This window comes from Dromiciops gliroides, chromosome 1 (assembly GCF_019393635.1).
Source record: "Dromiciops gliroides isolate mDroGli1 chromosome 1, mDroGli1.pri, whole genome shotgun sequence".
NCBI lineage: Eukaryota > Metazoa > Chordata > Mammalia > Microbiotheria > Microbiotheriidae > Dromiciops > Dromiciops gliroides.
In genome coordinates, this window is record NC_057861.1 from 271,618,743 (window position 1) to 271,643,004 (window position 24,262).

At 36.2% G+C, this 24,262-nt stretch overlaps 1 protein-coding gene across 1 annotated transcript in view; it reads right to left on the reverse strand.

Moving 5' to 3' along the window:
* Positions 1 to 24,262, reverse strand: part of LOC122734357 (aspartyl/asparaginyl beta-hydroxylase-like) — a 182,034-nt gene that overhangs the window by 153,054 nt on the left and 4,718 nt on the right. The window contains exons 2-10 of the mRNA XM_043975119.1: positions 24,152 to 24,226; positions 20,290 to 20,415; positions 19,443 to 19,484; positions 19,194 to 19,250; positions 18,571 to 18,618; positions 18,080 to 18,112; positions 11,724 to 11,765; positions 9,060 to 9,095; positions 7,729 to 7,773 (exon numbers count right to left, since the gene is read on the reverse strand). Coding sequence (XP_043831054.1) covers positions 7,729 to 7,773; positions 9,060 to 9,095; positions 11,724 to 11,765; positions 18,080 to 18,112; positions 18,571 to 18,618; positions 19,194 to 19,250; positions 19,443 to 19,484; positions 20,290 to 20,415; positions 24,152 to 24,226 — 504 coding nt within the window. The remainder of the gene's footprint in view (positions 1 to 7,728; positions 7,774 to 9,059; positions 9,096 to 11,723; positions 11,766 to 18,079; positions 18,113 to 18,570; positions 18,619 to 19,193; positions 19,251 to 19,442; positions 19,485 to 20,289; positions 20,416 to 24,151; positions 24,227 to 24,262) is intronic.

Consider the following 24,262-nt stretch of genomic DNA (forward strand, 5'->3'; position numbering starts at 1 on the left):
GAGCAGAAAGGACTCAGAAATAAGGGGAGATCACCCAAGATATTGATTATTAATAATTATTTCTCACAGAATTATTACACTAAGGACAGTGGAGAGTCACATAGCTGTGATCAGGCTGCAATACATAATCCATGTTATTCAAAGATAAAAGATTCAACAAGGAAATGTGCTATAGGAAGAGAGGATGGGATGGTAATATGGAAAATGAGAGGGAGAACAGTTGAACAGTGCAAGTGCTTCATTAATATCTGTGTAAAGTTAAGGAAAAATCTTCCAGCCACGTTGAATGTACCACTTTGGGTGAATTCATAGAAGGACACAGAGAATTGATAATTGCATGATTAACCAAATTGATGAGATCACAAATCTGATTACTGAGTAGTCACAAGTATCTATTTTGTCTCTTATGACTTCTATGCTTTAAGAACAATTCCTCTAGTCACAGTTGTAAATGGCATCTAATCTTATTCTCTTCTAATTTTTAACGACACTTTTTATATGCAAGTCACATATTCATGTTGAGCTTATTGTGGTACATGATACAAGATACCATGGTCTAAGCCTAATTTCCACCAAACTGCTTTTCATTTTTCTCAATTCTTGTCAAAAGGTTAGTTTACAGGGCAGCTAGATGGCGCAGTGGATAGAGCACCGGCCCTGGAGTCAGGAGTACCTGAGTTCAAATCCAGCTTCAGACACTTAACACTTACTAGCTGTGTGACCCTGGGCAAGTCACTTAACCCCAATTGCCTCACTAAAAAAAAAAAAAAGTTAGTTTTCCTCCAATAATGTGTGTACTAGGGATTTATCAAACACAAAACTACTGTTTTTTACTATTTACCCTGGTTTGTTGCCAATAAAGTCTGTTCCACTGATGAACTTTAAAAAAAAAAAGCATGCTATTATTTATAATATAGTTTGAGATATGGTAACATTATTAATTCACACTTTCCCCCAGTATTTCCCATGAGATGTTAAACCTTTTTGTTCTTCCAAATTTATTTAGTTATCCTTTTTGTCTAGGTCTAATAATATTCCCCTTGGCTTCCTTGGTGCATGAAGTAGCTTACTCAAGCTCACATACATCATACATCTCTCCTTTACCCTCTGGATAATCTTCAATATTAAATGTTTGAATAATGTCATATTCTATGATTCACAGCAATACAACATCACCAGAAGAATACTGATATTAAAAATATCAATCTGCTTTCAGGAAGATATTTGAGATCATTAAAATATCTTTGCAATCTCCAAAAAACAATCTAGCTTGCACTCTCCTCATCCTCTTGTTCAATTCTAAGTTCAATTCACTGTCCACCTGCATAGTCTATCCACATATATTGATGAATTAAGTCTAGGCTATCCATCCAATTCTATATGATAGTATAGAATATATTCATTATTCACTTGGTTTCTCCAGTGTGGTGGTCAGATTCTTCTGAGTGGTTTTTTTTTTTGGAGACTATTTATTAGATTTCTAAATGTTGTAAGGATTGATGTTATCTGCAAAGGATCACCCACAAACAAATATCTTGAGCATATCATCGCCTAGAGAGAATCTATCTTCAACTTGGACTCGGCCGAAACTTCTCAAAGATAGTGGCAAACATCTTTGGTGAGCATAAATCTTCCTGTTTTATGCTTCAAAAATTACTAATCAGAATGCCTTTAAATAAGGTTCTCTTTGTGGTTATCAATTTCAAAGAATATTGATTCCTTGATGATATATACATGAGAAACATTTTGAGGACAACCTTCAAAGTACAAGTACAGTGGCATCTGATATTCAAGCAACTGTCTGATGGTAAACATGTATTCTTCTTTGGATTATTGCTTATGAAAACCCAGTGGCTCCCTTCTGATTCTGTCATCAATGCAGCCTTTGTCTGTATAGATTACTTTCATAAATATTGTAGGCATATAGGAAGGCATGAATATTGGTCAGTAGTTTTCAGGTTTCTCATAATCATTTATCTTAGAATAATTATAAGATCTTCTGAGATTTTTTCTTCCAATGCCTTTGGTAGCTTCCCCTCCAGATACCTTGACAATTGGCTTCAGTTTCCTCAAGCCTGGGTTAATTCTAGCACGGATCTTCTCTGTGAATATTATTATCCACTCTAGTGGTTCTTCTCATTTTGTCTTCTTAAATGTCAATTTCATGCCTCCTATGAATATTTCTAGGTTTACAGGGAACTCAGTCTTTGATGGTGGAAAAAAAAGTTGGAAAATATATCTTTTGTTTTGTTGTCCTTCCAGTTTGATAATCAAATGCTCTTGGAAAGACTTTGTTTAGTTGGAGTGTTTCCTAAGATTCTATTAACAGTCTCCCCTCCCCAATGTTTCTTGCTATCTTATGAGGTAATGCTGTTCACAATTTTTCACCATATTTATTCCTAAGATTTTACAAATGAGTTTATGTTCTAAACCAGTTATTGCCTTTAGTTATATCCTTCAGTTTGGCAAATAAACGTTTCCAAACACTTTGTAAGGCTCTTCTGGTCTCATATGGGCAACTAGTTTGGACTGGTGAAACATCTATATGAAATTGCTATAATTTTTGCCTATTTGTATTTTTATCCATCCATTTAAATATTAACAATCTGTTTAAATAGGTCAGGATAGAAGTGTTTTAAGACATACTATATCTCTAATTTTTATTCTTTCTGCTAGCTATGTATTTTTCCCTAAGAAATCAACAAATGGCCTGACAGCATATTCAAGAATGCATCCCACCATCAATAATTATATTCTTGTCAAAAATAATCAGTTTCACTTCTTGTGATATTATTCTATGCTTGTCATGTCCTGAATGTTCTCATTCAACTGCTGAAGAAAATATTCATAATATACAGGCAGAGTCGAACTTTGTGGAGAGTCAGTAAATAAGCATTTATTAAGCTCTTATTGTGTGCCAGATACTATGCTAAACAATAAGAAAGGCAAAAGTTCTTTTCCTCAAGGAGCTCACAATCTAATGATATGAGGTAATAATTTGTTGATGGAAAACTGAGGGGTAATACTGGGTATAGTAAGCTATACAAAAGGGGTTAAAAGCAGTCAAAGTTCAAAGATGACTAGGGACAGAAAAAAAATACAGAAAAAGGGTACCCCAACACCAAAAAGATACTTCATGTACTTCGTTGTGCTGAGAGCCCTTAGCAAACCTTAGTAAGCACATAAGTACACTACAAATCATCCAAAATATCACTCCTATATTAGAAAATTCTTAAACTCTACTCATCCAACAAAGAACCATGAACTTAATGAGATGTTATGGGTATAAGAAAAAGCTGAAGGAAACCTAATTGGCCATTTAGCTATTGACCTGGAGGTATTATATATGGCTGGGGCTCCCCATACCAAAAAAAAAGGAGGAAGGGACAAGTGTTTTGGAGAAAGAGGATAGAAAATCAGCTTTGAATTAAAAATTAACAATAAGGCATTTTTCAATGATACCATTAACTACTACTTTTGATGGAAAAGATGTAACTTCTACAATACTTACAGTAGTAGTCACTGAATTCAATAAGCAATTACTGGGCAATAATAAACTATAATATAAGAGGCATTGTTAACTGGAGGATTACAACTCAAAAGAAGGAGAAGAATGTCAGAAATGAAACAGCCCTGTATTCACATATACCCTAGGATACTTACCTATAACCAACTTGCTCATTATGCTTTAGTGAGGAAAGAGCTTTACAAACCCTAAAATATCATAAAAATGCATTGATATATTAGTGCTAGCTGTAGGCAAAACTTCCTCAGAGTTCCACATGCCAAACTCCTTTGTAGTGTAAAAGTTTAAAGGGCTGTAAAAGGGAAGATTGAGGCAGGTAGGTGACAAGAGTGTTTAGAGTACCAGGTCTGGAGTTAGGAAGACTCATCTTCTTGAGTCCAAATTTGGCCTCAGACACTTACTAGCTGGGTGACCCTGGGCAAGTCACCCTTAACCCTGTTGGCCGCAGTTCTTTATCTGTAAAATGAGCTGGAGAAGGAATTGGCAAATCACTCCAGTATCTTTGCCAAGAAAACTTAAAATGGGGTCACAAAGAGTCGGGCACAACTGAAACAACTGGACAACAATAAAAGAGATGACTGGAAAGAGCTTCAGAGTTTAAAGACAATTTTAGAATTCTTCAGTATCTAAGAACCCACTGATAACTTCCTGTCTTATAGGAACATATCACATGTTATTGTAAATTAAATAAAAAGTGATAACTAAGAAAAGCATCTAAGCACTCCATGGGAAATGAGCAAAGGAAGAACTTTAGGTAACAGCAGTTACAAATCTTAACACTTTCCTTTGTGTTTAAGTGAAGTTACCTTGACTTATCAGGCCAAGATGCCACAAAACCAAGCTGTCAAGACAAAACTAGCGGGGCATTTTTCCCCTTGTTCAAAAGTGGTTCAACATGTTTATTTGGGGGAGACTCTTTTCAGCCATTATAAACAAGATAAGTGGAGTAATTTTGTTTGTTTGTCTTTTGTCTTTTTTTTGCGGGACAACGAGGGGTTAAGTGACTTGCCCAAGGTCACACAGCTAGTAAGTGTCAAGTGTCTGAGGCTGGATTTGAACTCAGGTCCTCCTGAATCCAGGGCCAGTGCTTTATCCACTGTGCCACCTAGCTGCCTTTTTTTGTTTGTTTGTTTGCAATTTTTAATATAGGAAAGGAAATATCCCTTTAAATGATTAATTTAATTTCTTCAACAAAAACTAGTTCTTATTATTTGCAGAACATTGTCCTAGGCACTGAGGATGACAAAGTTTGAATAAGACAGAGTCTCTACCCTTGTATAATACATAACTAGTTTGGGACAAGGGAGGGAGAGGGGTGGCAAGTAGAGACAGAAACATGAATAACTATGTTATACGATATTAAATTACTAACTATAATATTACATTAAAAAGTAAATCACAGAATCAAAAAACATCACTTAAGTCTGAAAGAAAAAGTTGTTATGTCTTGGGTAGTGGTGGAGAAATCAAAGAACTTCAGAAGATGGTATTTGTTTTTCAAATGAAAATCAATCGACCAATCAAGCAACAAGTATAAGCTCCTACTATGTGCCAGGAATTGTGCTAGGTACTAGGGATAAAAGTACAACGAATGAAATAATCCCTTCTCATAAATAGCAAAATCATTACATATTAAAATATATGCAACATAAAGTTAGTAGTCTCTACTACCCACTTTCCCCTAATTTTTAGCAGCAAATGCTCATTAAATGAGTGACTGTGAGGTAACCTTGCAGCCATATCAGAGAAGAAAAGACTCTATTCACAAAACTTAGGTATACTTTCCCCGAAACATCTCTCACATATATCCTTTCTCCCCATTCACCTGTCTAATATAGTCTAAGGTCAGGCCCTCACCCACTATCTCCTAGAATCCTATAATAGCCTCTCTTAAGTTAGTTTCCCTGCCTCATATCTCTTCACTTTCCAAACCATCCCCTGCTACTTCAAAGTAGTTGTAACATTAGGTTGGTCAATTTAAATACTGTGGGTCCCTACTGGATATAAACACAGTCTTTACAACCAAGCATTAAATGTATACAAAGCAATAAGGCATAGTTAAATAGATCAGCAAAAAGTTACTTACTGCAACTTGGGCCCTGTGACATGATTAAAATTACCCCCCCCACATTTACATCCACAGTACTCTTCTACCATTTTAACATCTCAACCAAAATTTTTCACATGAGAAATAATCACTAAGGCAAAAATACTAAACCTGCACATTTGGTATTGCAAATATACTTATGCATGAGCAAGCAAGGGATACACAGTGAGAATCTACAGCTGCAGAAGCCTGGAAATGATTTACAAAATTGTTAAATCATTTAAAAAATTATCTAAAAATATATACTTCTTGTTGTAGACCCCCCCACTGTAGATACAACTATCATAGGGTATCAAAGTGATACACTTAAAACACAAGTCTGGGGGGCAGCTAGGGGGCACAGTGGATTAAAGCATTGGTCCTGGATTCAGGAGGACCTGAGTTCAAATCCAGTCTCAAACACTTGATACTTACTAGCTGTGTGACCCTGGGCAAGTCACTTAACCTTCATTGCCCTGAAGGGGGAAAAAAAAGGAAAGAAAACACAAGTCTGACCACATCACTTCTCTGAAGAATAAGATCCAGTGGCCCCCTACTCCTAGGATAAAAAGAAACAGCTCTTCTCTTTGGCTTTTATAACCTGGCTTCGCCATACCTTTCCAGCCTTATATGGCACTCCTCTTCAAATAACTCCATGGTCCAGACCAACCATTCTAGTTATTCCTCCTACATGGCATTCCAATTCTTGAATCTAGAACTCTAGTTTCCTTAAAGCCCAATTCGGGCATCATCTCCTGCATGTAACACTTCCTGATTACTTCACCCACCAGTTCTTTACTATCTGGCCAAATTTTCAGATACAGCAAACACAGTTAATGTTCTATATGAAGCTAATGCTTGAAATATTGATTGTAATGCATTATTTTAAAAATGATGAAGAAATGATGAAGGCATGGATAAAGACTATATACATACTACTTTGCCACAACTCAGATGATAATATAATTGATTTACTGAATATTATTTTTCTTTTTAAATTGAAAGTGGTATATTCAGAAATGAATGATATTTTAAAGTTATCAATTAATTTTTAAAGTGTGACTTTTGAATGCAGATTGGTGAATGGAATTTTTAAAAATTGTATCATAAATTCAGTTTCTTGTTAAAAAGGATGATATGAAATCAGAGCCAGTGAAAGGAAATAATCAGTGAACTAAGAATTATACTATCTGAAAAGAGCATTGCACTAAGTTGAACAGGGACATGAAAGAAAGTCAAAATACAAGATGCCAGAAAAGTAAGAAGAATGTATGGAAATGCTGTTGATAATAATTCCTAAAACTCCCCCGAAAAAAATTATTTTCCTAACATGAGGTAAGGACAGAAATTATCATACCCCACTGTCAACTTCTGAGTACAGTCAAAATAATCTCAAAAATAAAAGAATGCATTTGAAAACAAACTTAGTTAAAGCACTACTTCATTCACCCAAACAATTAAGTGCCACCTGTATACAAAGTAGACACAATATAAGGCAGCTCCTACACAGAATATTTTTTTTTAAAAAAGAGACATGGTTTCTTTTCTACCTTCATAAAGCAAGAGAAATATTGTCATTTTTCTAGATCCACTAATAAGGATGTGAGCAGGGAAATAAGGATAAAATAACAATTTTCATACTAGAGATGAAAGAGAAAAAGGAAGAAAACTTGGTATCGATTTCCACAAAAGCTTTAATTACATAACTAAAGGCCAAGCCTAAGAGAAACTTAACTTTAGCAATTTTGTATGGGGCCAACTCTAACATCATTTAAGACCAAATATTTTGTGATCTGAAGAGACCACAAAGGATAAATGTCCTACCCCAACACTTTTTGATGAATAACATAAATGAGCACTACTCTATGGCTCTACTTAAGCAGCAAACGGATAAAATGTTTGAAATAGTAAATTACAGAGAAAGGTTTACATTACTTTCACTTAGTTGATATAGAAAAGATTTTTTTAAAGCTAGGACACCATAAGAATTACTATTCTTCATAAACTTATTTTACAAGGAAAATTTAGCTTCCCTTCCTCTAAATAGATTTCTAAATGAGACATTTTTTAATATAAACAGAAATAAAATAAACTATAAAATAATGACTTGTCATACCTGATGGTATTTCATGCTGTTCTTCTACTGGGGATATAGTTCCTTCTAAAATTAAAAAAATTACTCACATTTAATTTTTATATTACAAATTTTACTTTTAAGACCACATATTATAAAAGTGACTTCAAAATTTTAAACCAGTTATCAGACAATATTTTATGGGAGCCTTAAGAAAATAGAATACTGACTTGATCAAATATTAGGATATTTTTAATCTCTCAATGCTACAATTTTATTTTTGGGAAGGGCAACAAGCGTTAAGTGACTTGCCCAGGATCATACAACTAGTAAGTGTCAAGTGTCTGAGGCTGGATTTGAACTCAGGTCCTCCTGAATCCAGGGCCGGTGCTTTATCCACTGTGCCACCTAGCTGCCCCCTCAATGCTACAACTTTCTGCACAAAACAGGTAGTAAATTTTAACTCTATTTCACTAATCTTAAATCTTCTGTCTAATGAAAAAAACAATAGGGCAAAAGACAGAAGAATTTTGATTTAACCCAAATTCTGTTTCTCACTAATTTTAAGATGAAGGGTTATTTATTTCATCAACTTCTTTCCCATTTTAAATGTGAGAATATGTAACTCATAGCATTACATTTAGGATAAATGAAACATGTCAATGACACTCTATAGTCACTATTAATATTAATCAATTAAAATAATTTTTAAAGTAACAATGGCCATAACTTTAAAAGTGTTCCAATTAACTTTAAATACAACTCCTGAAAAAGAAGAAATGTCCTATTTACATTTTTACTTTCAGAAAATGATACTCAAGAGTATTTTCTAGAACATATAATATGACCATAACTAAGTCTATCTTTATAGAGGTTGCTTCGAAATTCAGAACTGAATTTAGAATAAAATAACAAGTTTATCAAGTGATTAATACTAATCTGAGTTTTCTTTATAAAATTACTTCTCAAAATGTTAAATTGAATTCTAATTCCAAATTGCTACGAAAATCTGTCTATTCTAACAGTGATTCTTTAGATATAAGTATCATATCTTACCTAAATAATAATTCTACTCACTGGTCAGATCTTATTACACATCTGTTTCTCTGACCCTGACCTTGTCTGTGTCTGTCTCTCTCCCCTGTGTATGTATAGAGTCTGTTTCCTTTTAAAAGCATTATTTTTCTGCTTTATAAAACCACTATGATGCATAAAATGCTTTATGATATATGCATTATAAAATGCTTTAATAGCATTTATTTTTAGCTTTCAAATACTATGCATCCATTTTCAACAGTTAAGAAGTGGATCATCAATATAAAGGACTTAATTTTCATTATGGAAAGAAAAAACAACTCTAGACATTAACTTACCCTCTAAACCCAAGTTTAAGTCTTCTACAGCAACATCTAAAAATAAAATATGTGTTTTTATCAACTGAGTTCCTGAAGAGCTAGAGAAACCTCCCAAAATACTCTCTTCTACTAAATTACCTTTAAAGCTTATGTACCAACAGGGAACATATTTAGTGATTTCATTAATCTTACCTTTGCCCTTCTAAATATTTTATAAGAAAAAGTATAACCACTTATAAGGAGGACAAAAACCTGCTTCTTAAGCTAGTACAGCCCAAGAGCAACGACAACAACAAAACTGCCATTGAATTTAAGCCTCCTACTGAAGCAATGAACATCAGTAAGATAGCTATGCATAACTGAATGGCAGGAGGTGTGTCCCATTTTGTTTTAGGTTAGAGAGCCAAATTTAATTTCAAACAATAGAAATCAATCCTCTGAGATGCCTGTGAGTACCTATTCCCTCCTACCTCTTTTCTTTAGACGCAAAGTTCTATGGTAGGGTGCAAAATGCTTACCATCAGCACACCATGATTAGAATTCTGGCTCTACCACTTAGTAGCTATGTGATGAAGTCAATGAACAAGACAACTAAAAACAGAGATAACAATACCTTTCTCACAGGACTTTGGTGAAGAAGGACTAAAACTAAACTAAGCACTAAATACAGAATCACAGAATCTTGGGAGTTGGAAGGCACCTCACCAGTATCTAGTCCAATCCAAAAATGAAAAAATTTTCCCACTATAACATATTGAACAAGTAGCCATCAAGCCTCTGCTTAAAGACCTCTAATGAGAGGGAACCCACCACCTCTTAAAGCAAGCCACCCCACTCTGGGACTTTTTTTTGGGGGGGGGGGGGCAGGGAAATGAGGGTTAAGTGACTTGCCCAGGGTCCCACAGCTAGTAAGTGTCCAATGTGTCTGAGGCCAGATTTGAACTCAGGCCTCCTGAATCCAGGGCCAATGCTTAATCTACTGCGCCACCTAGCTGGCCCCTGGATATTTTTAATAGTTAGCTACATCCAGCCAGCCTAAATTTGTTTACCCACTGCTCTAGATTGTGCCCTCTGAGGCCAAAGAAAACAAGTCTCATTTCTTCCCTATACAACAACCTTTCCGATACTTGAAGGCACCCATTGTAACCAGACTAAACACGACAAGATTCCTCAAATGATGTTCATAGGGCATGGACTCAAGGCCCTTCACTATCTGTGTCGTCCTCCTCTGTACACTAGCTTGTCCATGTCCTTGGCGCCCGATGAGGTCTGACAGGGCCACATACAGGAGCACTATGACCTCCCTTTTCCTGGAAGCTATGCTTCTCTTAATGCAGCAAAAAACTGAATTAGATTTTTTTTTTTTGCTGTTGTAAACTACTGCTAACTCATACTGAGCTTATAGTCCACTAAAATCCTCAGTTTTTCAGAACTGCTACAATCTCACCTCCCTCATGTTGTACTTGTGAAACTAATGTTACACATCCAAATCAAAGACTTTACATTTATCCCTGATTTCCATTTTCTTTGATTTGACCCAATGATCTCGCTTGCCAAGATCTTTCAGAGAAGTTACTTTTAGCTTGGGGGGAAGAGACGGTCTATACTTGTTCTCTACATTTTCCATTCACCTTTCAAAAGTCAACTCTAGCATCATCTATTTTAAACCTTCTCTTATTCCTGTAGCTATTAATGTCCTATCACTCCTCAAATATTCCTAGAGCAGTATGATCTTGTTGCCCCCTTGTTGCTCACCTGTGTATCTTACATCCTCCTAGTAAAATCTAGGCTCCTTAAAAGAAGGAGCTGTTTCCTTTGCACTTCCAGTGCCAAGCACAGTGTCTTGAAATAACAGGAATTTAATAAATGTTAACTGTTGAGTTGAATTGAAATGAAAAAATAACATGACATCTTAAAGGAGGAAAAGTTATTTCAACAGATGAAGATGAGGAGGAACATACTGGGCATAAGGAATAAGCCTGAGTGAATAAACAGAGGCAAAAGGCATGATCCTTAATATTACAAAGACTGTATTTTTTAAAATTTATTTAATTTATTTTTTTAAGTGAGGCAATTGGGGTTAAGTGACTTGCCCAGGGTCACACAGCTAGTAAGTGTTAAGTGTCTGAGGCCAGATTTGAACTCAGGTACTCCTGAATCCAGGGCCAGTGCTTTATCCACTGCGCCACCTAGTCACCGCAAGACTATATTTTTTAAAAATTTAAGTATGAATATTCAGACAAAAACATTTTTACACTTTGTTAATAGTCCAAGAATTGTCTTGTTTCAAAATTGATTCCCCACTCCAACTGTTCTTAGAACTAAGAGCTATTTCAGATCACACACGGCTCCCTGCCCAGTTTCACCTCCACACCACAAGATGCCCCTCAAAGGATAAGTTCATTACTTCTAAACTCACCACCATGCTGCTAAGATACAGCATGGTGTCCTGTTACCGTCCCTCCCCACCCACACCCACTTCCTCTTGCTTTTATACTTTCTCTCCCTCATTAGATTGTAAACTCCTTGAGGGCAGAGACCAACTTTCTTTTATTAATTAATTGTAACCTCAGCACTTAGCACAGTGCCTGGAATATGGTGGTTAATAAATGTTTATTGGATTAAACTAGACTGTTAACTAACTATAAACATTACATTAACTATAGGTATAGAAGAATTTACCTGAAACAGTTTCTGTTCTCTCATTTTCTGGAGGTTCATAGACTATTAAAAAAGAGAAAAAAAAATCACATATCCCTACAGTTTTCATTATAAAATTATAAACGATAATGTACATATTTGAACTCAATGAACAGCTGTGTATGGCTGCTATTCTTAAAAGAATAAGACCAACAAGCAGATGGTGTAGCAGAGAAACAGTCAGGAAAACACAGGTTGAAATCAAGACATTTACTAGCTGTGTGACTTTAGTAAAGCATTTAACTTTTTTCTAAGCCTCTTTCCTAATCTATAAAACAAAAGGGTTTTATTTGACCTCAAGTCTCTCCCACCTCTAAATCTATGTTCCTATGATTTTCTTACTTTTTATCCAAAGGTATTCTTAATTTAATGATAAAATAATCACATAGAAGAAGGATTAAAGATATTAGGACCCTTTAGCTTAAAGAACAGGTGATGAAATAAGCTGGCACCATTTCCAAGTACAAAGGGATTCTATTGCCATAATCACTGAGGGTGGAATAGAAATTAGATAACTTGAAATGTGGGCTATTTATCTAGTCTATATGAATAAATCTAAAAAATAAAAAAAATTCAAATGGGGTCTATATCAGAATACATTATCACTTCAATACCTCAGGGGATCTATTGTACTGGGATGCGGGACCCCAAATACACTTAGAGATTCTCACCCCTAAGAAATCCTTAACTTTAGACATTTAAACCAAAGAATCCAGAAGTAAAAACAGCTCCTCTCTTAGTGTGTAGCCTTCTTTGTCCATAAACTGTATATAAGGTCAACTCTTCTCCTTTTCAGAGGGGCAGTCTCTATCTTAACTGCCTCCCAACCATGTATTCCTCTCTCCTAATAAATCTCTATATTTTACAAGATTTACTGTAAGCCTCCAATTCTTTGGGTGAGCTGGCCCTCTCAAACCAGGCTGGGGGTCCTCCTAGAACATGGAGCTCCTCCCACAACAGTATGATACTCTCTTCCCTTGCTATGGCTATGTAAATCTACTTCTGTTAACTATGAGTGCTTGATTTTATTTTAATGTCAAACACAGGGACCACCTCCAGTCATCCTGATCTATATCTTGCCACTGGGTCCAGATGGCTGTGGAAGAGAGAGTGAGGCTGGTGACTTTGCACCCTGCCTCACTTAAATACAATTCACTATCAAGTCATGACATCCCTTTCTTAATGCCGTGGTCCTCTTCAAGAACAAAGGACAGACAACAACCTGTGAGTAGTAGTAGCTGCCCTACTAGGGTCCTAATTAGACAGCTCCAGTTGGTTATCTACCTCCTTCCCTCCTTCCTTTCCTCCTCTCCCTCTGTCCACATAGGAAATCAAAGTCTTACTGGTGGGTGCTCTGCCCAAAGGAATATTTGATGGCTGAAACCTAGCAAGATATCATGGTGTTTACAGGCTAGATTTACTTTTTTATGGACCATGCTTTAAACCCAAATCACTCTGGTTCTCATGGATTGGCCAACAATAGGACCTAGCCCAAGCTTCACTTGGTCATTGTTTGGATTCTGATTGCCCAGAGTGAGCATAAATAGCAACTGCATCTGTTTTGGCCAGGAACCCTGAGGGTGTTCCCCTCCCAGATGGATTTGATTTGATTATTTTATTTGATTTTTCACTAGGTAAAAGAGGCCATTTGTCGCATTTTTACCTAGCTTTAATCACTTAGTGGGCATTGCCACAGACAAACTGAGACCTGGGAAAGACCTAAGCTTAAAAAGGCTAAAATATCACACTACGTCAGGGCCATCTTCAGTTGTTCTGATCTGTCTTGCTACTAAACCCAGATGGATTCAGAGAAGAAAGTGAGGTGACTTTACATAGTTCTCCCTCACTTAAACTGAAGTCATTACATCTCCTTTCTACTGTCATGATCCTCTTTGAGAACAAAGGACAAACAAGAAAAATATCAAACCTAAACTACCAGGAGACTTGCTTGACTCAGACCCAGCACAGAAGAATAGGGCTGGCACCAGGTGTGAATCGAGCCCAGACCTAGTACGTGGAGTGACAAGTTGTAGAAGTTGATGGCCCTGCCCTTGCAGTGATTTTTTGCTAACTCATCAGCAGATCCAGGAATATGGGGTTTCCTATCAATTAATTGTTCTGTCCTATGGAAGGCAAAACTTCTCCCTGCTCATCTTCTTATCCCTGAGTCAGTCACTATCTGCAGAAGCAAAAATCCTTTCACCCTGTCAACTCTATTTCAGCCTTTCCTTTCTCAGCCCTATTTGTCCAAATTCCATTTTCTCTGCTACTCTCCCATTTCATTATGACATATATAAACTGTACTTCATGGTTAACAAGACCCGTCCAGTCTTAGATTCCTTTATGTATCCTAACATGTGATTCTGTTATCATAGCTCTCTTGGTTCTCCTTGGAAGGCAATGAAGTCCTGATCACCTCCAATCCTGGGTGTTCCTTGTCTCATGTGGGCCCACTGGGCCAGGAAGGAAAAGTAGGCAAACTTCAGGCACTTAGTGATTACTTCCAAACAATCCCTTTGCCACTCACTATCACTCTTCTTCTCTTTTGAGGTTCACTTAATCCATCTATACCACTAGTTAAGATTTTTTGTCAGGCTCTGTCAACATCCAGGTCATTAGCTTCTTTCATCAAGGAGTTCAATACCTATCTCACAGTATTCCTTTTTCACCTCAACTTCTGCTCTTATTCCTGGAAACTTCATTATATTATACATATTGATGGGTCCTCAAACACTGACTTCCCAGGTGCTTTTACCTCCTACAACTCCCATAATCTTTACACTATCAATGCACTCCTCACCTACATAGAAGACTGTTAATACCCTTCTCAGCTCTCACCATCACCAATAACTGTTTCACCTCTAGGATCTATAACTCTGAAATTGTTTTTAAGATCACATTATCAGGGGACACTAGGTGGCGCAGTGGATAAAGCACAGGCCCTGGATTCAGGAGGGCCTGAGTTCAAATCCAGCCTAAGACACTTGAAACTTACTAGCTGTGTGACCTTGGGCAACTCACTTAACCCTCACTGTCCTGGGGAAAAAAAAAAGATTACATTAACTCATCTTTTTGTCTTCCCCCAGCCGCCTAGTCACTTCATTCTCACTACAATTTATAATCATTTCATCCTTCCCTTCTTTGCCAGTTCATCAATTTTACTCTGGTCCCACTTTTCTCCCTTTGTAATCTTAACCCTAAAAATAACCAGGTGAATGGTACCATCCTTTACTATCACTTGCTTTTTTTGTCCTACTGCTGCTGATAGTTTATAAAACTCCAAACCTACATTACTTCCAACCATCTACCACACCTCCACATCTAAGGGTGAGTTGCTAAAGGAAGAAGGCACTCAACCAAACTGACTGGGATCCCTACGAATTTGGTTTTACTCTTTCTTAGATGAATGATTTTCTATTCCACTCCCAACAGTAACTATACCAAACTTCTCTTCTAAATATCACCTTCCAATCTCCCTTTTGGTAAAAGGACCTCACCTCCTAAATCAACTTTAAAAATATAAAATAAAATATAATAGTGATTTACCTTTCTCCCCTATTCTTTACTTCCAAAGCCACTTTATATCATCCCCTATTCTTTTCACTAATGTTCTAACCTCCAGACAAAGAAATAGGTCTACTCCTAGAAAAGACTAATCCCTTTTCCAGCACCTTTGATCCCAATCTCCCTAAACTTCACCTTATTTGCCATTTTAATAATGTCTCTTTACTCTCTCTCTCTATCCATTAGCTTTCTTCCCCTGCTGCCTCTAAGCATATCCAAGTCCCCACAATCTTTAGAAGACCATCACTTTACCCAACACCCACAATCTATTGTCCTCTGTCTCTCTTCTCTTTAAGAGCCAAAATTGCAGGAAAAAAATTGTCTATACTCAAGGCCTCTGGCTCAGCTCCAACTTGAAAAATCTCTTAGAATCTGAGTTTTTTAGTACCATCAATACCAATACATTTCTGATACTTTTCAATTTCAAGGTGTCACTTGTATCTTCCCTCATTAAATCTCATGGTCTTTTCTCATCCTTCTTGACTTCTCTGTAGCTTTAGACACTCCTTCCTTACAGAGAGTCTCTTTCTTCTTCTTTGGCTTTCTTAACACTACATTATCTTTCTACTCATGTGACTGTTCCTTCTCAGTATCCTTTATTGATTCATATATATGACCAATCTATTTCAAACTTTTTTGGTTATTAATGATCATCATTCATGATCCTTTAATGTGGATAGAGTTCCTTTTGTTTTGATAATAGTTATTAAGAAGCTGAAGCACTTCAGTAGTTTCCAACATTTGTCATCTTAGTGTATAAACCTAAACAGTTTCATGAATCAATAAAATGAGAATTCCAAGAAAACACAAAAGCTTTAAAAAAAGAAAAGAAAACGCTTATTTATCTCAAGCTAGAATATGTCTTTTGTTTTTTTGTTAGGTTTTGTTTGGTGAGGCAATTGGGGTTAAGTGACTTGCCCAGGGTCACACAGATAGTGAGTGTCAAGCGTCTGAGGCCGGATTTGAACTCAGGTACTCCTGACTCCAGGGCCTGTGCTTTATCCACTGTGCCACCTAGCTGCCCCTAGACTACGTCTAAGAAATTAAAGTCAAAAGTACTTTTTGTGATCCTGGGTAAGTCACTTCAAATCTCTAAAAACTGTTTCCTCATTTTTAAGATAAAAAATTAAAACTAGATGATCTGTACGGTCTTTTCCATTTCCAAATGCTATGATTCTATTATCCTACAGACTTGTGATAGAAAGCTCTAAAATATGAAAGAATTACTTCTCTCAATAGTCTTCTTTGGTCAAACCAGGTTAGGAAAAAAGTTCAAAAAGGAAAAAGAAATTTAAGGTAGTACCAGAACTTCATATTATCTTCAGACATAGCTGGTTCTCCCCCATGATCCAGCAGAAAAAAGGGTCTTTCTATTACATCAAGCTAAATCTTTAGCTCTTTTGATATTAGCTGCTACTCAGAGCTTTACTTTTTCTTTGTATATGTCTAGGTTTTTCCCAATTCCAGAAGTTGAAGTTGTCAAAATTCTAACCCTCAAATAAGTACTATTATATATAATGGCAAAATAAATTTTAGAATAAAAAGTATATGCCCATGAATAATTAAATCACACACTATTTCTCTGTATCATAACAGAGATATTAATATAAAACTTTCTGTGTTAGTCATTACTATGTACTAGATTAAGTCAAAATTCAATCCCCAAAACAGATCAGTGTTTTGCAAATTATGCTCTGTTCAGTATGGATAGTAAGACCAAAAGGAAAATCAGATTCAAATTCCATTCGACCTGCATTTATTAAAGTACCTACTATGGCAAGGCACTGTGCTAGGTGTGAAGGATACAATGGTGCTAGAAATATTTCCCCTCTAAATCATTAATTATGAAGTAGCAAAAAAATTTACGTTCAACATTCTGGAAGCATAATAGACTCCTGAGAGGCAATGTGGTGCAGTAAATAAAAAGTTAGCCCTGAAATCAGGAAAATCTGAGTTCAAAATCTGCTTCTGTCACATCACTTAAGCTCTAAGTGTTCTAGACCAGGGGTGGCAAATTCAAATAGAAACAAGGGCCACTAAGCTGCATTTAGTTGTAATGTTTATGTTTTATTTTTTTAAATTACATTTTAGTCTGGTTCAGGTCACACTAGGAAGTATTGTGGGCTGCATGTTTGACACCTCTGCCCTAGATAACTCTCTGACTCTAAGCTGCAGAAGGTACTAACTTGCACTGAGAGGGAAGTTTCTTCACCTGAATGCTCCTTATTATCAGTAAAATTACAGTTATATTCCCTATTTGTTCTTTCACTTCATCTTCTGTACTTTCATATTCTAAAAGTTATATGTATATTTGGTGAATATTTTTAAATGCAAGTATTCAATAACATTCAAATAATGAAACTGAAGTGTTTGGACTATGTAATCTTTAAGGTCCCTCCTTTCTAACTGTAAAGTTCTATCATTTTTCTTATGGTGCAAACTGACTCTTTAGTGAAATCCCAAACAAAATTTCCCCCAAAATGTAGTGGGACATAACAGTTGAAATAACATGACTTTTAGGGGCAGCCAGGTGGCACACTGGATAGCACACTGGCCCTGGAGTCAGGAGAACCTGAGTTCAAATCCAGCCTCAGACAACTGACACTTATTAGTTGTGTGACCCAGGCAAAGTCATTTAACCCCAACTGCATCACCAAAGAGAGAGAGAAACATGATTTTTCAGAGAAACACATTTTTCATTGGTAGTTTCTCGTGGTGATTTAAAAATCTCAGTCTATAATCAAATATGGTGTAAAATATAATAATTTTCAAACCTTGTTCATCATAGTCTTGGTACGGTGTGTCTTCTACCAAAAAAAAAAAAAGAATTTTTCCAAAAATAAGTACTTATAAAACTAAGTAATTTAAAGCAACTAGTTATAAAATAAATTGAAATCACATTTGCAAATATACACATTTAATCATTATAACCTACAGAGATGTGGAGTAGTGCTTAAGAACTTTTAATAAAATCATATGATAACAAGGCTTCTGAAATCAGCTCAATTTATGATACAAAGTATTACTGTGATGTTATTAAGTGTTTTTTCTTCATTAGGGTTAAATTCTGAATTCAACTATCATGAAGTTTTGAATTTACTGGAAATCCAAATCATTATAAGGGAGGCACTCCCAAAATTATTGAGAAGCTTTGAAAGAAAATCATATAAGCACTATATTCCAAGTTAAGAATACTGAATGATCATTTAAAATTGTACATTTGACTCCTTTCAAAGGCTTCAAGACAAATTCTAGTTTATCATACCTGTATCATAGTCCAGTGTTGTATCTTTGACTACTGGTTCATGGTAATCTATAAAGGAAAATTAAACATACATTTTTTAAATCTTTAGAAGAGAAGTTGCACAAATTATTTAGTGTTTATGTTTTAAATGTTTGGAATAAAGCTAAGAATGCAATAACAGTGTGAAAATCAAAAATGTTTAATACTCTATCATTTCACTGTCTTATATAACCTACCAAAATCATTTAGATGGTAAATAAGATAAATAAAACTGATTATGTTATCTCAACAATAAAACTAAAGATCAACTCACATCTTATCCAGGGGCCAACATATCATATTTCACGTTGTAGGGCAAACCAAAGGAACAGTTAAATTATTTTGTACTTTTCCAAATATTTAACTATTATAATAGGTCTCAATTACACTGGCAAACTCAATACATTTTTCAACTGAAGAAAACACCCCCTATGAACTGAACTTGATACCATCTATCTCTTGACCAACAATGGTGGAAGACTGTTCCCCAAGTACCCAAGGAAGAGAGTCCTTCCCCAATCTTTAAGTCATGAGCCTGAAAGAAAACTAAACTGTATATACTGGAAGTTCATTTTCATGATTTAATATACCTGATGGTCACAAACCTGGATTTTCCTGTTCGTACACAATCTCTTCCCCATCCTTATTATAGTCATTTGAATCTGAAAATTAAGAAATGACATTTTTTAAATTATCATTAAAAATTATTCATAATCTGTAAGCTAACCTAAAGCCATAGATAACTTCTAACAATTCTAAAGGGGAAAAAAATCTACTGAAAAAACTACTATTTCATAGCAAAATGCTTATTTCTCACCATTAATCAGGAAAAAAAAAACTTTATAAAATCTCACCTGACTCAGGCACTTCTGTCTGATAATAGCTCTCTTCGATTTCTGAAAAATAAGATTTATGCTTTTAATGAATGTATTAATGGCTGTGTAAATCTGAACCTAAATCGACGATAGTTAACTTCACCATTTTGTGTATGTCTGTATCTATATCTATATCTATATCCTATATCTATATCCATACCCACATCCATAGCTATATCTGTATATGTATTAAATGGTTTGAAGCTGGTTGATCAAAGCAAAAATCATTTGGACAATGAGGAAAAACTACTCACTGAAGATGGCAGTGGTAGAATGTGGAAGTGACCCGAAGATATGACAATTCCTTCTGATTCAATGTGGAAGAACATGACAGAAGGAGCAGCCACCATTAGAGGGAGTAGCCAAAAATGCTGGGACTTTAAGAAAGAGTAAGGTTTTCCCCCCATGAATTTGAGAAGAAAGAATGTAAAAAGAAAAAAAAAAGAACTAGGATAATGGGAATTCGTTTTTGCTTTGTTTTGTTTTGTTTTTTAATGATGGGGAGAAGAGGAAGGTTCCAGACATCATAATGGAAAGGAAAGACAAAGGATGAGGGAGACTAAAAAATGGTAGGATTAAACTAGGAGTTTGGGAAAAAATAACAGAGGAAGGTAGCATTTTTAGAGATTAGGACTCTGAATCACAGAATAGGAATAGCTAAGTTTCACAAAGCAAAACATAAAACTTGCAAAAAATCTGAGGTAAGTAAAGCTTTCTTCAGTTAAAGCTTACTTATTACATCAAACCAGATTGAAAATAAATCATACAAGCCTATTTTAAAACTGTCTTCTGTGTCTTAGTGACTGTACCAGAAATACTGTTATACCATCATAATGTGTTTCTGTTTCCAAGTCTTCAAGTTTATCTTCTAACTCATTTCTCATAGGAATATCTTCATCGTCTTCTATTTGCTGTTCTCCTGCTTCAACTGCTTCTTCTTCCTTGTCATTATCTGTTTTAAATAAAATACAGTCTGAAGCTGATGAATAGTTACTGTGGGTCTTCTCTGACATATATACTTGTTTTGCATATAAACCTCTATTAGGTAGGCAGCCATAAGAACTCCCAAATACTGCTGCCACTGTGCAGGGATTTTCCCATTCCTTCTCTCCTCTCTGCATTATCCCCCAATATTTCAAGGCCAATTACTACCTGGCAAGAGTCCTCCTTAAACTCTCCTCACTTTACTCCAGTGCCAATAAAGGGAAAGAATGTGATATGACAGGATATAGGCAAAGGGAAAGGTAGGTAAAAGTTCAAGAATCAAGGAGATGGGGCAGCTAGGTGGCACAGTGGATAAAGCACCAGCCCTAAATTCAGGGGGACATGACTTCAAATCCGGCCTCAGACACTTGACACTTACTAGCTGTGTGACCCTGGGGAAGTCACTTAACCCCAATTGCCTCACCAAAAAAAAAAAAAAGAAAGAAAGAAAAGAAAACAATAGCCAATAGTTACATAATCCATAAAGTTTGCAAGTACTTTATAGACACTAATTCATTTAAATCTAAATCTAACAATTCTGTGAGATGCATTGTAAAGCCTAAAATTCTAGCTGTGGTATTAAAAGTCTAATGTGTGGTCGCCTGACCTGACCTCAGTGTGGGGGGGATAAACTAGCTAAGATTTACTGATCAATTCAGCAAAAGTTTAGGCTTTTACATATTTATTAAAGTATATTAGAAGTTAGTGAAGAAAGTGAGAGAGGAAAAGCTGCTTTCACCTAGCTATCTAAGGGAGTGAAAAATGCCTCCCACCAACAGCCGGTTTTCAAACCAAAAGACCCCGGTTCTTCCACCGCTTCTCCCAGAAGCTCTCTGTGAAACGGAAAGTAGGGCCATCCACACACTCAGCTCCAAGCTAACTGGCTGGTAACTTTGATTAACATGACCCACAGGTGGCAGGCACAACTAATAGACACCAATCCAACCTTCAAAACCCCAGAAAGGTCACTTCCGGACGCCGAAGTCATATGTTTTCTTTTCAGGCCTGATTCTCACAATGTCCCTCTCAGCAGGGTGTGTGGTTCCAATTTTCACAACATACTATTATCATCATCTATGTCTTACAGAGTAAAACTGAGGCTCAGGGATATTAAGTAAGATCCATGGTCTTGGGGCAGCTAGGTGGCACAGTGGATAAATTACTGGCCCTGGATTCAGAAGGACCTGAGTTCAAATCTGGCCTCAGACACTTAACACTTACTAGCTGTGTGACCCTGGGCAAGTCACTTAACCCCAATTGCCCCCACCACACACACAAAATCCATAATCCATGGTCTTACAGTTAGTAAATGTTAAAAGTGGTGTTCTAACCCAGGTCTCTCTAGACTTCAATGTCAGTGCTCTTCCCACTATACCATGCTGTCTTTACTTTATGCTGCAACTTTCATGAATTTTCACTACAGTAAGTACACAAGTTACACCACTCATCTATTGTTGTTGAACAAACAGCTATAATATATTAAAAGCCCATATAATGTGTAAAGAATTAATTGTTATTTGAGGTTTTTAGGCCTTGGCACGCACTGGCCTGGGGCTCCGCAAACCACACGGTGCTCCACCCACTGGCTGTATGTAGCCTTTGCCAGGGCTCTGGCACCTCACGTCATCACCACTCGCCAACGCCTACATGGGCCTGGCAAAATTATAATGATTGGAAGCCTAGTGAGGGCAGTCATGCGACTGTCAGAGTGGCTATCCCATTGGCTGGGGTTGTGTGGGGTGTTTCTAGGTTTGGGGGAGGAGAATTGGGCATTCTAGGTAGAAGCTGGAAAGAGACAGGTGTTCTGCTGCCTATTTTCAGCTGATTCCTGGGCGGTGGTATTTTTTCAGCTATTATAATTTCCCTTTCCCCATTTTATTTCCTTTCCCTTGATCCTACTGATCCTGTTTGTGTTTTTTTTTTTAAAGTTTGTTCTTGTTAAAATAAATCTTGTTCTGTTTTGAGGGAGGCTGCTGGTCTCCTTCCTTGCCCCAATATTGCGGCGAGCCGCTTAGCTAGCACTCCCCAGTTAAAAATTGGTCCCCACAAATGTTATTTTGTAACAATTGGGTGTTTTCATTGAGACATTACCTTGTTATATGGATGTCCTCTAACGCTAGTGAAATGAGCAAGACTTACAGTAACTTACCCTTTCAAGGAAAGTCCCCCCACAAATAGCAAAGCACAGATGAGGTGTCAAAAATTGCTCTAAGGCTCCTAAGTAATCTAAGGTTGCTTGCCCTTTACACTAAAAAAGCTATTCTTACTTTTTTTCATTTCTTCCTACATGGACAGCAGCCATCTTTCTTTTCTCCTAATCCTTTTTGCCTCTCTCACTCAGAGCTGATCACTGACCCCGATCACAGTTTCTATTACTTTTTTTCTTTTCTCACATTTCATTTCTCCATCCCTTTCACTGTTGCTTAGCCTGTGCTCTTTCAACCTGTCTTTTCCTCTGGTTTTTCTAATTCACCAATCGCATTCTATCATGTATAATTTCTGAGCCACAGGGACAGAGAATTAGAGCTTGAAGAGGTAATCAAGTTCAAAATCATTATTTTACTGAGGATACTGATGAGGCCACAAGTGTTTATGTAACCAGCATGTCAAATGAATCGTTCATGGCTTCACAGGCAGTTAACAGAGACAAGATTTGAAAACTTATCTACCGATCTACAATCCACTGCTCTTTTCCCTGTAGCAAGATGTCTTGAGTCATTTTGTAAATGGTCAGTGCTCTGAGGCTCCCTTTTTTTTTTAAACTTCAAGATTTAAAATGGTTCCAAATGGTTATGGTTACCAAAAGTCTAACCTCTAAATAAATATTATAGCTTATATGTGTGTGTGTGTATATATATATATATATATATATATATATATACACATTAGTATAAATGTGAGGAATAAAGTTTAGAGTAGAAAAATAATTGGCTTTTTATCCATCTAACAATGAGATCAAACTGCTTTCTATGAATCCCAAGAAAGCTATCAGTATAAATCTGTCCATGTGGTTAGTTTTACATACTGTTATTCTATACATCAAAAATATATTAAGTCACTTTTTGCCAAATTTTTCACTAACATGCCTAGGGATAGGGAGAGAGAGATAAATAGGAATAAGAATAAGGACAGAGATTGGACAAGTGATTTCTCTGATATAGATAATTCCCAGGGAAGGGGATTGCTCCATCAACAAAGGTCAGTACTTTCTTTGCAACATATAGCATCATAGAGTTGCCTAGAGTTCTGAGATATGAAGTGACTTCCCCAAGGAAAAAGTGCCAAAACATAGCAGAGGCAAAACAGGAACCAAGATTTCCTGGCTTCAAAACTAGCTCTCTATTCATTATGCTTTTCAGGGATAAGATGAAATAAGTGTAGATGCAAGAAGAATTTTCATTTTAAAGCATTATGCAATATAAAAAATACTTATGTGTACCAATTTTGATATATGACAACAGGTGTAATTTCTTCTATTTTATTCCCAAATTTCCACACCCCCTCTTCATCACAATGTATTCCATACTTCCAGACCGAAGTTCTATTAGAACATTGCTATCTCCAGATTGTTCAATAGTTACATTAGTTTAGGAAATATTGCAGTTAACAACATGTAATGTCAAAAGTAAGAATCATCAAATTTGGGAGCCCCAACTAGCATATCCTTATCTAATAATCATAAAATAATAAATTTTAATTCTTACCATGTTGTGTCTGCAGTGTTTCTTGATGATCAAACTGAATGATCTCTTCTACTTCATTTTCAACATTCTGGTGTTCTAAACATTTTTTTAAAAGCAAAAAAAAAAGCATAA